This window comes from Trichoplusia ni, chromosome 27 (assembly GCF_003590095.1).
Source record: "Trichoplusia ni isolate ovarian cell line Hi5 chromosome 27, tn1, whole genome shotgun sequence".
NCBI classification, from domain to species: Eukaryota; Metazoa; Arthropoda; class Insecta; order Lepidoptera; family Noctuidae; genus Trichoplusia; species Trichoplusia ni.
In genome coordinates, this window is record NC_039504.1 from 684,463 (window position 1) to 698,145 (window position 13,683).

Below are 13,683 nucleotides of genomic sequence, written 5' to 3' on the forward strand. Positions count from 1 at the left end.
CAGTAAAACATAGCAATATATTCGCTTGGCAAGTTATTTGAAAAGAATGATGAATACCTATAAGGAAACCTAAACGGGAGTTTTCTCACAGAGAAAAGTTTGTGAAGACTAAAAAATACCTTCGAGCAATTTCAAAATTCAATACAAATCGCACATAATTGGAACAAAAAACAGCTGTAGTGGTAGGTACTACTTGTACTATCTGCCAATAAAGTAAAAATCATGAATGAAATGAGATTTAAATGAATTAATTCATTTATTAGGTACCTACTACCTAGGTACGTTCACAGTATTGATCGGAATAGCATTCGTGAGAAAAGTTCAACTCCCACACTTCCTAAAACAGTACGGAAATGTTATGCAACTTGGCAAACGTGTTGGTTTCAACAAATCGATAGGGGTACCCCAACGTTTTCATTGGCTCAACTATGTAGGTTCACGTACGTATGCCCTGCGCAATATCAGCCCGCGCATTTAGGCATCTACCTATAGATATCGAGACGTGCCTAGATATTATGTTCTTCATCGTAAGTTTATTCACCTCAACTGGCTGGAGTGAGAGGAACTATCTAAATGTGAGAAGATGAAAATGATCAGAATTGAGTAATCCTTCCTTATGGAAAGGAATGTTGTCTAGGCATAAATCTATCCAATCTGTAGATAAAAAAGTAATCATGTACCTAGTTTTGATTTCTATCAAAAAAATAGAAATTTCAGTGAAGGAGCGAGGGCTAGCGCTAACTAGGTAGCGGAAAATATTTTATGTAACTAACTGTCCCAGCAAACGTTGTTTTGCCATAAAAATGAGTTCTAGTTGGAAAAAAGGAATGGGGGTATGAGAAATAAGATTTCAGACCTACACAATACGCACACATCATGACAAATGGTAGAGCCGTTTCAAAGGAGTTCAATTACGAACACCGTGACACGAGAATTTTATATATTAGTTAACAGTTAGGGCGACCCGTTAACTTTTCGTTTACCGACTGGAGCAATTACTTATTGTAAATTTTGTTATTTATTTATTAATCTACCAGCTAGCAGCGTACTAGAATCCAACTCCACTAGACCCTACTTGCGTTTTTTACGTAATTCATTGGCTACATAGACAGAATAATGATGACATCACTTATGCCTGTTATGCAACACTGCTACAAAACTTCCTGCCTCTATCGATTCTAGGCAGGAGAAGAGCGTTTGCCGCAATGCTGCAGAGTATAGATAGCCTGATATTTAGGTATCTCCGTCTGGATCTTGTATTGATTTCACGGGTTTGTTTTACCGTCCTAAATAGAAGTTGGCTGATGCAATCAGACTTTTAAAAGTATATTTTTCTTGGGATAAAAATATGAACTGGTGTTTAATAAGTTTAACCTATTCATTGCGGCAGAAAATTAACTTTAGACTTCAGGTGCGGGGTGGTTTTCGTCTATAACACCGATGGACGTCCTCAGCACCTCAAATGGATATTATAAAATGCCGATGGGCGTTTTTAGCACTGTTAAATTATGCTTTAAGCGTCAAGCGTATTTGTTTTTCAAATCTGTGTAAACAGACTTTGTTGCCGACTGTTCATTTAGAAATAAGTACGAAAACTTTATATCAACAAATTTATTGCAAATATGTTTGTTTTTATTAAAAATATCTAAGTGAATACCTCCGAACTTAAAGGGGAAAATCAAAATTGACAAGTTTCTAGTATAGCGGAGGTAGACGCTTAAAGTTATAGAAGTAATGTCCAAATAATAATACATGATAGTCACTAAAAGGTTTCAGGCATTTATAATGCATTAGGTTCTAGAGATTTTACAATTTTCTTTTGTAATGTAGGGAGTGCCAAAATGAATCCAAAGCAATTCTTTGGTTTGTATTCACCTTGCGTTTACAATAACACAGTATTATAGAGATCTCAAAGAAATGTAAAAACCAAATTTAAGCTAAAACAGGGGAAGAGTTAAAGTTAGTCATAACACATCATTTGGTGTTGAAGTTATCACTTGCTTAGTTTTCCTACATATTTCCTCTCTCAGTCACTCTTCTGCTACTAAAATATTACATACATTTGTCAATAAACACACATTCACTAAAATCTCTTAATCCCAACATCAGGACAACAAGCTACTAGTTAATAATAAACAAATTTAATGTCTACACTTCCTTGAGAGGTACAATTTTAAATAAATGTATAAGGCAATAACACAATATAGCAGCATCAGTAAACATGCATACACGATTTGGGAATCAAGGGTTAACAATACAGGAAATAGGTACTATTTCTTCTATGATTGACTATTTAAACAATATTTGTAAAACATCTTTACAATAATTTTACTTAGCCTACAGCAAAACAAAATAAGGCATTTTCCTACACATGTCTATCAAACATAATTATCCAAACACAAACTGCTCATCACAAGTAAATCAAATTCATGATAACAACTACTGTTTCATATTATCAATACGCATTGCAATTAGATTTTTTGTGAGATCAACACTCGTAATATTATTTGGTCCAATATTTAAAAAATAAAATGCTTTCATGAATTCGAATTACAAGATCAACTTACACAATATTTTTGGCTCAACGCGATTCCCCGTGAAGTCCATAACTTTACAACTAAACCTTCGTCTCTTCTCCATAAAAATCTTTTTTTATGAACTAGTCTTGATATTTTCTTTATATTACATTCTATTATAAATAATATATTAGTAATGTATTAAATCGCTTCAGTTTCAAACTGGTTACCCTTGCATATGGTTATAGGTCCATATGTTTCATGCTGTTCTAATTTTAACACTTGATGTTTTTTGAGTACAAGTAAACTGTAGAATTTTTGTGCCACCTGTAACAAAATAGAAATATCTCACATTTATAAGGTTTTGCCCTTCACTCACAAGAAAATATAGCCAAAACAAAAACTAATTTGATCTTAAGTTCTTTCAGGTAATGAATTAAAAAGAATTCATAATAAATAGTTATCAAATATTCCAATGGCAATAACTAAAGTAAATTAATCATACCTGTTTTCTGTTATTGTGTCTGGGTGCAAGATCTGTGAAGGAAAGCTGGAGTCCGGCCGATAGTTTGGGCTTCATGACCGCGAACAGCTGTGCGGCACGACGGTTTAGCACGCGCTCTTCGAACTGCTCGTCCGTTTCGCCCGCTTCACGTTCACCCTCTTCCGCCTTCAACAACAAATACTATATAAGAAACACGACGAAGTTCATAGTGTCGCCTGAGACGATGTAAGCTTTTACTTAAAAAAAGGCATTCCGAGGTCTTCAAAGATATGAAATCTGATTTGAACATAGATTTGAAAGTGTTCTTTCAGGTATCATGTGAAATAAATCTTACGTTTTCTGGCGTCAACGGTAAATCGTAGTCGTGCTGCGGACTGTGATGCCCATGTTGATCGTCGTATCCTAAGTTTGTCATTTGCATGGCATTCTGAAAAATAAAGGAATGTTTTTTATTTACACAAGCACAGTTTTAATAAGTTCGTTACTGAACCTCATGGTGTGTTATAAAACTTACATTAATATATTTACATGAATAAGTAAATGGAATGGATAACATTTACTATTAGAGTATTTGTAATGTTAATAAGAGATGATGATCAGTAGCTAGTAATGTTTGTATTATTGTTGGCGCCTACCTGATAGTCTGCGTGGTCGTCGAGCCCGTGCAGCAGCGGCTCCATGGGCAGCGAGTGCGGCAGGTGGCCGCCGCGCTCAGCGGGCGCCAGCAGCGGCAAGTGGCTGCCGCGGTCAGCCGGCGTCAGCAGCGACACGTGGTCCGCGCCCAGCTGCGGCATCATGGGCAGCTGCTCCATGCCATGCTGCAGCAGCGCGCCGTGTTGCACGCCTTGCACAACAAATTAAACTTTAGTTTTCCAATTCTTTAAAATTATTGATTCGCAAAGACAGATTAGGCAGCCTTTTTTTTAATATCTCCACAGTCGTTGCATGTGAAATGCTATGAATTGCCGCGCTCCTACAACATGCGGAGACGCTGTACAGCGGTTTAGGTTTAGTCAGTAAGAGTCTGACACTACCCGCTTCCTCCCCCGAGGTGTTTGATGTCTAAGAGGATTCCCCGATTAACCAAAACAAAATAAGGTTTTTTTTGTAGATACAGAATAGTGCCTTACCACCAGGCGTCATGCCGCCATGCTGTAGTCCCGCTGGGGTCATTCCTCCGTGTTGTAATCCCGCTGGAGTCATACCGCCGTGGTGTAATCCCGCGGGCGTTAGTCCTCCGTGTTGAAGTCCGCCTGGGGTCATTCCTCCATGTTGTAGTCCCGCCGGGGTCATACCACCGTGCTGTAGTCCTGCAGGAGTCATGCCGCCATGTTGGAGTCCTCCTGGTGTCATGCCGCTGTGTTGAAGACCCGCTGGCGTCATGCCACCATGTTGGAGACCTGCTGGCGTCATACCGCCATGATCGAGACCTCCTGTGCACGAAAGATCGTATATTATGTGAGTGCTAAGGGCTAGTATATCAATTGCTACAGATACACATGCGAAATACTGATTGTTATATAAAAAAATATAGTAAAAAGTATACAGGGTTCATATGACGGATGGGCGTTCAATTACACCACGTATACCATTCGTGTTTGGTATTAATTCGACACGGGTTAAAAATTAAAAGCAACAAAAATGAATTTTTTTGTTTTCAAACAAACTAAATAGGTAACAAATCAGAGTGAAACGCAACCACCCTTTGTAGCTGATAGTTAGTTGACCTTGGATAGTTAGGGAACAAAGCGGCAACGTCGCGCGTATGATTCGCTATCTCGTAGATAAAGGCGGCCGCGGCCGGCCGTCTTGTGACTTGCGTCAGAGCGGCAACAACGCATCGTAAATTATACGCAGATTTATTGTTGTAAGATAAATTACCTATGTGTGTAAACATAATCAGCTGTTAGGAAAGATACATCGTGTTCAAACGTTGCAAAAACTGAAAAAATCATTTGCGACTAAATTACTGCTCCAATTTTATTGATTTTTGGTACAGAGCTTGAAAATAGTACCTTGTATTGTCAGTTGAAAGATTAGCCCCGCCGTCGTATCAACCCAGTATAAATTAGTACAGACCTGGCGTCATTCCGCCGTGATGTAAGCCGGCAGGGGTAAGGCCTCCGTGGACGAGACCACCCGGTGTCATACCACTCTCTAGTAAACCTGGAGTCATTCCTGTAAAACATACAATAAATTTCATTTAAAATGAAGGCATATTTAAGCTGAGAAGCAAAAAATCACAAGTCATTGAAGTAAGCGGTTAACAATTATGGTTATTTACTATACCACAGTTATGGAACTCACCACCGTGGTGTAGGCCGGCGGGTGTGAGGCCGCCGGAGGAGAAGTCGACCTGTTGGCTGTCGCCGTGTTGCAGACCTGCCGGCGTCATGCCGCCATGTGCCAGGCCTCCTAAAACAAGTATTATATTGACGTTTTTATGTTGGTTGTGTGTGAGTGGAGCTCGTGGCTAAGCTGTAACTGCATTAGTGAATCGATCGCAGGTTAAGCTACGCTTGAGGCGGTTGGTCCATAGATGGGTGACCATCTTTGTCATGACGAGTTCCTGCGTGTTTCGGACGATGTTATTCATACATAGTGACACGGTATCGAATAGAAAGTATCGATACTGTACTCATGAGTAGTATCGATAAAAAAGTATCGTACTCGTAAAAGAATCGACACAAAAGTATCGATACCTCAAAGTATCGAGTTCTTTGCTCAGGCAGGGCCTTCCTACGCCATACGTTAGTTTGTCAATGTTAGTTAGTAAGTATCGTCTGTACCGTGCCTTCATTAAAATGAAAAAATAGCAAATGGTACATAAATATAAGATAAATAAAAACTATCTGTAAGTAAAGCCACAATTTTTTAGTCTAAAATATTATAAATCCCATTCCTCCTCTGTACAATCGCTCAAGAAAAGAAGTTTGTCGAGCCTTTTTGGCGATAGGCGGTTACGGGTTTTAGTAATTGTACTTCCAGCTACTCTACTTGTCAAAAGTACTTGCTAAGTAAAAGTATCGAAAACAAAGTATCGAGTACAAAAGTATCGGTATCAAATGGAAACCTACTCGATACTATAAAGTATCGATACTTTTTTCGTGTCCCTATTCATACATCTTTGACCGGTATTCCGAAGCTTGAAAGTCTATAAACCAGTCTAACTAGGGGGTATTGTGTTGCCCAGGTAACTGGGTTGAGGAGGTCAGATAGGCAGTCGCTCCTTTTAAAACTGGTACTAAGCTGAAATCCGGTTAGACTGGAAGCCGAACCTAATAGTGGGAAAAGGCTAGGCTGATGATGTTGGTTGTGTCAGTACAATGATATGCTATAAGTGTGTGTGAGTACCATGCGCGAGCCCGGCGGGCGTGAGGCCGGCCTGCAGCAGCGCCGACAGCGCGCCCGGCGTCAGCCCGCCGCCCGCGCCCGGCGCCAGGCCTGCGGGGACCACACAGGAGTTAGGGCTCACAGGAACTCATTACTTGTATTCACTTTGTTCATGCATAAAATAATTATAAGAAAATTATGTCATATAAAAGAGAAATTAAAATGTCTGTTTTGTAATAACCTCATTGAGATTTTAATAAGAATAATAATAATTTGTTTGTAATCCTGATTGTAATAAAAGATATTTGTATATCTTATAAAATATTGTCAGACTAATTTATTGTAATAGGTAATAATAACATTATAACATAGGTACATTTTGACAGATTAAAACCTCCACCTGATCAATGATACATTGAATTGATGAATATGATTTTATCAATAAAAATGAGACTCGTGTAAAATGTTATTAATGTTATGTCAGATGTATGCTAGAACGACAATTATCACCTATGTGATGGTGTAAACTGTCGTCTATACGCTTCACTTGACCATAATGAAGACAGTGTGACATCTAAGAGCAAAATCTTGCTCAGTATTCCATAACCCTGATATTTTAGAAATGAGTCTCATTTTATTGTGTAGGTGAGTGTCGCTTCCCCACGAAGCGTGAGTGTAGGTACCTGGCGTGTGCGGCGGGTCGGCGTCGGGCAGGTCGCGCGGCGGCGAGCGGGCAGGCGGCGCGGCCTCCGCCTCTACCCGGACACCATGCGAGCCAGACTTGTTACAAGTGCGGTTAGGTAGCTTTGCAAACTCACTGAATACTGCTTGCTACTCTTATACCAAGTGATGACATCATTACACAAAAGTAAATATGCGTGTGGCAGTAACGAAAGTACATCTTGGTATTTGGTAAGCAATATTCATTAAATTTGTATGAAATAGTTAGTGTGATAGTTTTTTTAATGAGCATTCAGTTAAATCTTTGACTTTTGAGAATGATTTATATTATTCATGGGTCAATTGTTTAAAAATTAACTTTGCAATGGTTATGATAAGCAGACGTGAACTTATAATACTAGACATTACAAAATTACATGAGATTTAGTTTTTTAATTGCTTTGGTAGTCAGTTCAAGGTATGGTAGATTCATGCTGTTTGTGTTTGGCGGTGTAAACCATATCCCGGTGAGGTGAAGCGTGGGTTTGTCATGGCTGTATACATACCGACAGAAGGCTCGTACTCCTGAGGCACTGGTGTGGGAGGTTCCAAGTCTGCTGTATGAGAAGGCGCTGGTGTTTCGGGAGGCAACATACTCTGAAATTAAGTACAATATGGTTTATTCATGCAACCATGAAGTAGACAGATAAATCATATTACTTTCCCCTTATTTTTTTAACACATATTGTATAAGGTAAAAGGAAAAAAAGAAGGAAAGACCTATTTTAGTCTAACTGAGATTTAGGCAGCTGTTGGCGTCCCTTAGCTTTGAAAACTGAGGCGTATGAAGATATAAGTATATCCGCTTGCGTACCTCGTCATGCCTGCGCTTCCGGGGCAGCCTGCGCGCGGGCTCGGCGGGGTCCGGGGAGCGCGCCGCCTCGCCCTCCTCCGCCTCGCTGCGCAGCGTCATGTTACGCTGGTATTTCTGAAAGAAACGCATTCAATATTATTTATTTCACATTGTCTTTATTCATTTACTTAACTAGCTAACTTGGTAAGGGATTTAGTGCTCAATCAAACTTCTAATCTATAGCATCAAAAATCCCACTATGGAAGTCAAACACTGTGTGTTCTCTTCCATCATAGAAATTTCTTCAAGTATGGTTCCTTCGGCGCTTGAATTCAAAACTTTTATTTTTCTGTACTTTATATATTATTTCATCTGGACATTTAAGGGATGATAATAGTTTCAAACTCACCTTAAACAGGACTCTCGAAGGTATCGGCCTAGCAGGCAAGGTGAACAGTTTCTCGACTCCACCGGTCTCCTTCCAGTGCATGAGGCGTCTGGTAGGCGGAGCGAGGTCCAACGTGGTTACAATATCAGAGGTATTGCTGAGCTGATTCTTCATCTCCTCACCGGATATATTCTTCACTTCGTCGACAATCAGCTTACGCTTGCGTTTTGCTTTTGTGATACCTGTTATGCATGCAAGTAAATGTCAATATTTAGAGATTTAGTAAAATTAAGTAAAAATAAAAATTTGTTAAATCTAAAATAGAATTTAACAACCATCTTATTTTATTATCCGTAAATATATAAAGAACCTCCTTTTTTGAAGTCACTTAAAAATAAGGGAACCTTGCTAAATAATCAGTTACATAATTAAGAACTAAAACAGTATTTTGACTAAACTCAGTGAAAACATAAAATCAGTGAATGGAAATGTTTTAAGGCAATAATCTGAATTTTAAATAACAAACTAAAATCGCCATTCGGTAACAGCTTTGAGACATTTTTTTTCTCTTAAAAAAAAGAAATCCATATAAGACCACACATGGTCCACCGGCTTGTTTTCATATGAGGAGATACATCTCTGTAAACTTTTAGCGTATTTTGTCAGTCGTCGTACACCTGTCGCGAGTAAGTCCCTTTACCTTTGAGTACCGTAGCGTCGACAGGCGCGAGCGCGAAGCTCTCCTCGTCGTTGTGCAGCAGCGTGGTGTTGTCGGCGGCGGGCGCGGCCTGTTCGCGCGCCGGGGACTGCTGGGCGGGAGGGTCCACCTCCTGGCGACACATAACCGCTAAGCTTACTTTTTTATACATTATTGCTTTTCTTTATAATAATCCATATATTCTGACGGAATGCAGTTTTACATACAAAAAAATATAAGCGATTCCTGTACTAAAGAATTTAATCCATGAATCGCGGCAAGTTTCACAAGCACAAAGATTCCCAGACTCAGGACGCGAATTCATGGATCATACAAAGCTTGTCCCGCGTGGGGATCGAACCCGCGACACGTCACGCACAATGACTTTGGCGTGGTGACCTGAACAACTCTGCTATTTTATAATAGTGGAATCATAGGTTACCATAGGAACATGCGGCAGCGGTGATGGCGGCGCAGGCGCAGGCGGCGGCGGAACACTGTCCGGAACCGGGGACCCACCCCAGCTGACGGCCAAACACACATCATTATAATAATATATTTACATACATACAAAGTACCAGCATAAACAGAAGTTGTTACTCTTTATGATTGATAAAACTAAGAGAACTACTACTAAGAGCACTTTGGAATTCATGAATTCCAAAGTGCTCTTAGTCATAATCGAACAAAACTGATTAAGGACTAAAAAAATCCGCAAAAAGAAATAGACCTTCGGAATTATGACAGTATTACTACAGTGATATTACCAGGGCCATTCGAGATGTAATGTTTTAGTGTAGTGTATGTTATGAGCAACAGACCTGTGTTGCGGCGAGTTCCCTGCATCGTAGTGGTCGCCCATGTCGTCGTCGGAGTCGGGCGCGTCGGCCGCGGCCACGTCCCCGCCCGTCTCGCCGCCGCTCACACCCGCCGCGTCTATCTCCGCCTAGAGGACAAAATACATATGTGTTTACTTATTGAGAATATCTAACTCATAGCAAAATGCTTGGAATTCTCTCATTATAAAGCTACTGAATTAAGTGTGGAGTTTTCAAGAAAGTCACTTATCTCTATTGCTATGTTACCTGTAGTGACTGTGGCTGAGCTGAAGTTCCAGGCATGCCCGAGGCCGCCGCGGCTGAGCTGCTGCTGCCGGTCACTTCACCGAACAAGTCACCCTCAAACAGACCACCAGCATCTGCAGTAGACAAACAAGTTTTAGATGCGGAGTAACATTTAAATAAATATGTATTGAACTATATCTGAAGCCTATTATTATTACACACCAAAAGGTAGTAAGGAGTAAGATTTTTTGATGTCTTAGTTACGGCAATTGGGATCTTGTTCGAAAGGGGACTACAACTCAAATAAATGCCAACTTCCACTATATTTACTTGTATAAGTGGCCATATTAAAATTATTTTTGTCTCTATTGACATCAGGAGTCAAAATGAATCGCAACAAAAGACAAAACTTAATGAGTTAGCTGAACAGTGCTATGAGTGAGGTGTACTGACGTCCGAAGTCGGGCACGTCCCCGATGGTCCCGCCGAAGCCGTCGTCCATGTGCGCGGGCGCGGGCTCCATGCGCCGCGCGGGGCCCTGCAGCGCGGGCGCGGGGCCCAGCGCGCCGCCCGCCTTGCCCGCCAGCTCCAGCGACGACCCGTCCGCGAACAGCAGGTTGCTCTGCGCACAACACAACACGTTACACACACACTCCATGTTGCCACCTTCTCAGTAGCTACATATTTCTACATAGATCATCACTTTAGTTAGAATATCAATATTTAGAGACAACTAAAATAATTTATGCAAATGCTCTTATTACTAATAAATTAGCTTCTTAATACTCCAGTTTTAACAATAAACATATATTCTATTCTAAGGAAAGCTAAAACATAGAAGTTATACATAACCATATACCGAAGTGACAAGTAAGTTTCTAATTAAAAGACAAATATAAGTTCATATTTGTCTTTTAATTAACGTATAACAGTTTCTACCCAATAGATTTTTTGATAATGGCAAATTTGACTAGATCGGATAATATACAGCTGTTTAGTCAGTCACACATACTTTGAAAAAATATTGCATACATACTTCTATCCAATATTTTATGGTAAATTCTTTGATAGACTTAACAGTTTCTTTGGCAAATTCCCTATTTGCTGACCTACTTAGAAATAACTTAGACTATCTCACAATACCTGTTCCAATCCACCTTCAGAGCCAATAGCCTCTCGCATGATGTCAGGGTTATCTGTGTCGAACCCCATATCACCAAAGCCATCATCATGTGTGACTAAGTTCAAGGAGCCATAGTCTTCACGCATTGTGATCTCTTCAGCTCTTGACTGGTTCAGTGAAAACTGTGCCTCAATGTCAACCTCACTGTAATCAAGAAAATTTGTTAGTTTTTATCCTTTGAAACTTAGATGATAAGACAAAATTACTATGAAACCTGCAAAATAAAATGGGGACAAACTTTCTTCAAGATTTTACTTTTTTGGCTTTTATAAAAATGTTTCTGAAAATTATCAGTTTAGCTGGATAATCATAATATATTATTAAGAGATATAGAAAACCAATAGAATTATGAATTTCAAAAAAAATTACATGGTATTTCATAAATGACTAGGATTTTTTAAAACCGATTTCACATATTGATAAAACCTTAAAATTATTGTTGATGTATTCAAGGCCTTATGCCTTCATCATTATATCATCTCAGATACCAAAGAAAGTTGATAGAAACATATAGTAGACTTACTTTAACTCGGGCATAGCTGTATCAAAGTCGTGAAAGACTTCAGGCAGTGTGATAGCATTCATAGCTGCCTCTCTATGTTCCTCAGGCAAATCAACCATGCCGGGCCTGAAGGCCATCTGTAATAGCATTGAGTGTGGTGTATTTATTCTCAAATATTATTTCATAAGAAATTTGTATGACTGTTAAAATATGTTGTGTGCAATGTATTCTATTGTTTACATATGCAAACAGTTTATACAATTAATCAATCAAAATGTTTTAGTAGCTAATAATCATCTACATTATTAGGTTTATAACATTCTCATACATAATTTTTATGCATCTTTATCTTTATGCCTAACAAGCATTGACAACATTTGTACAGCGTTACACAAACATGTTACAAAAACAAACCTTAATTTTGACAAAGGCCTCATTACAATCCTGCAGCAAGTACTTGGCCTTCCTGGAGTAAATCCTTACGACACCCAGCAACAGATGGCCGGATGTACGCAAAGCCATCTTCACTTTTGGCTTGAGGATACCATCGACCGACTTCTCAATGTTGGTCTCAAATACATGGGCCTTTGTGAGCTTCTTGTCCCAGTGAGCCGCCAGCCAAATTTTGGCCAAGGGGCCCTTCTTGGCCAGCACGAAATGTGCGTAAAACATAGTGGTAGCTTACTGCTTCCGGCTTGATATCACATCAACCTTGTTCTGAAATAAAATGACACATGAAGTATCCAGAACAATGTTTCTTGCTGGTCAAACATACACATGATCACAAAGCGGCCCCAAAGGATGTTTATTACGATAATTGGTAACGACTATGAGCAATTTGGCGCCTAATCTTGGAGAACACGGTTTTGAGTCGCCACCATTATTTAACCGCATAATTTAATATTTTGCGTATTAAGGACGCACTTAACAAATGATAATTGATAAATTTATTAAGTTTTACCAGAATTTTGTATCAAATATTACAAATTTCACCTTTCACACACAACGTAAACATGACAACAATTACGCTTTCAAGATGGCGGCGTAACATACGAACGAACCGTTGTTTTCGTTTAGGAACATGGTTGCTTGTAAAATAGTAATAAAAAATAATAAGAAGAATAACGTAACTAATGACCAGATTATCGAAGATGAATGTTATGCACATACTTATGCATAATTTTAATGTGATTTGGCATTTTTTTTCTACCGAAAATAAAACGAGAAAAATATTAACAAAATTACATTTAACGGTACAGTAAAACTGGGTATGTATATAAAAAAAGTGTTATTTTAGAACGATCGCATGCGTTTGCTTACATAAAATGTTAAAGCACATTATTTTATTAAATGCTTGCGAATATTTCAATTAATTATCCACTACCTTTTACCGTTAACATATTTATTCTACCTATATTATACACACTTTACTAATACGACTTGCCACAGACAAAACATGAGGGGCATAAGTAGTACATTTATTTTCGTTTTGATCCGTGTTTTATGTTTACCCATGTTATTAACATATATAATTATAAATATCTAGAAATCATTATTGATTGTAATTCAGTTTTTAAGCGATTTTTAATTAGTAAAAGTCGTAACCCTAGTATATTTATACTTTGTCCCTAAGATCTCTCAATCCCGTTGATTTAATAAGATGTTGAAATTGCTGATAATATTTGAATGGTGTATTGACGCTACGCTAACATTCGTGCCATTTAAGTTTACAGAAGCTGTATGATCAATGTTGTCCAAATTGAAGAATAGAATACTTTATTTTAACAGAATGCCTTCAGTGAAATTAGTAATATGTAGTGTAAGAGTACAGTACCGGCCTTATGGCCCATAATGATTATCTTCCAGGCAAGCTTTGAAGGATAGGAAAGAAAGAAAAATAGAAGTAAACGACTGGTGCACTTTTAACTACTTCATAGGAGCCGCGCGGACGACAGTTTTAATTTAGCATTTAGAAATAATGA

At 38.9% G+C, this 13,683-nt stretch overlaps 1 protein-coding gene across 3 annotated transcripts; it reads right to left on the reverse strand.

The window, feature by feature from the left end:
• Positions 1–1,596: 1,596 nt before the first annotated feature.
• Positions 1,597–12,774, reverse strand: LOC113505782 (double-strand-break repair protein rad21 homolog). Of its 3 annotated transcripts, none has more exons than XM_026888598.1 (20): positions 12,695–12,774; positions 12,116–12,418; positions 11,723–11,838; positions 11,160–11,343; positions 10,470–10,638; positions 10,038–10,150; positions 9,774–9,898; positions 9,395–9,476; positions 8,956–9,085; positions 8,277–8,497; positions 7,889–8,002; positions 7,581–7,671; positions 6,376–6,465; positions 5,329–5,436; positions 5,101–5,199; positions 4,152–4,454; positions 3,657–3,865; positions 3,356–3,448; positions 3,022–3,186; positions 1,597–2,843 (listed from the first exon to the last, which is right to left on the reverse strand). In XM_026888598.1, exons 2-20 carry the CDS (start codon positions 12,371–12,373, stop codon positions 2,718–2,720), a joined length of 2,796 nt encoding a protein of 931 aa, XP_026744399.1. In that variant the 5' UTR covers positions 12,374–12,418; positions 12,695–12,774; the 3' UTR covers positions 1,597–2,717. The 3 variants fall into 3 exon arrangements, with proteins under 3 accessions (XP_026744399.1, XP_026744398.1, XP_026744400.1); XM_026888597.1 differs by having other exon boundaries at positions 12,663–12,754; XM_026888599.1 differs by lacking the exon at positions 6,376–6,465 and having other exon boundaries at positions 12,663–12,754.
• Between the last annotated feature and the right edge of the window lie 909 nt (positions 12,775–13,683).

Coding starts and splice junctions, on each gene's coding strand:
- LOC113505782 (XM_026888598.1), bottom strand. CDS start 12,373: ATGTTTTACGCACATTTCGTGCTGGCCAAGAAGGGCCCCTTGGCCAAA. Junction 7,672..7,888: donor GGAAGCGCAGGCATGACGAG/GTACGCAAGCGG, acceptor ACTTAATTTCAG/AGTATGTTGCCTCCCGAAAC. Junction 3,449..3,656: donor ACGACCACGCAGACTATCAG/GTAGGCGCCAAC, acceptor TTTATTTTTCAG/AATGCCATGCAAATGACAAA.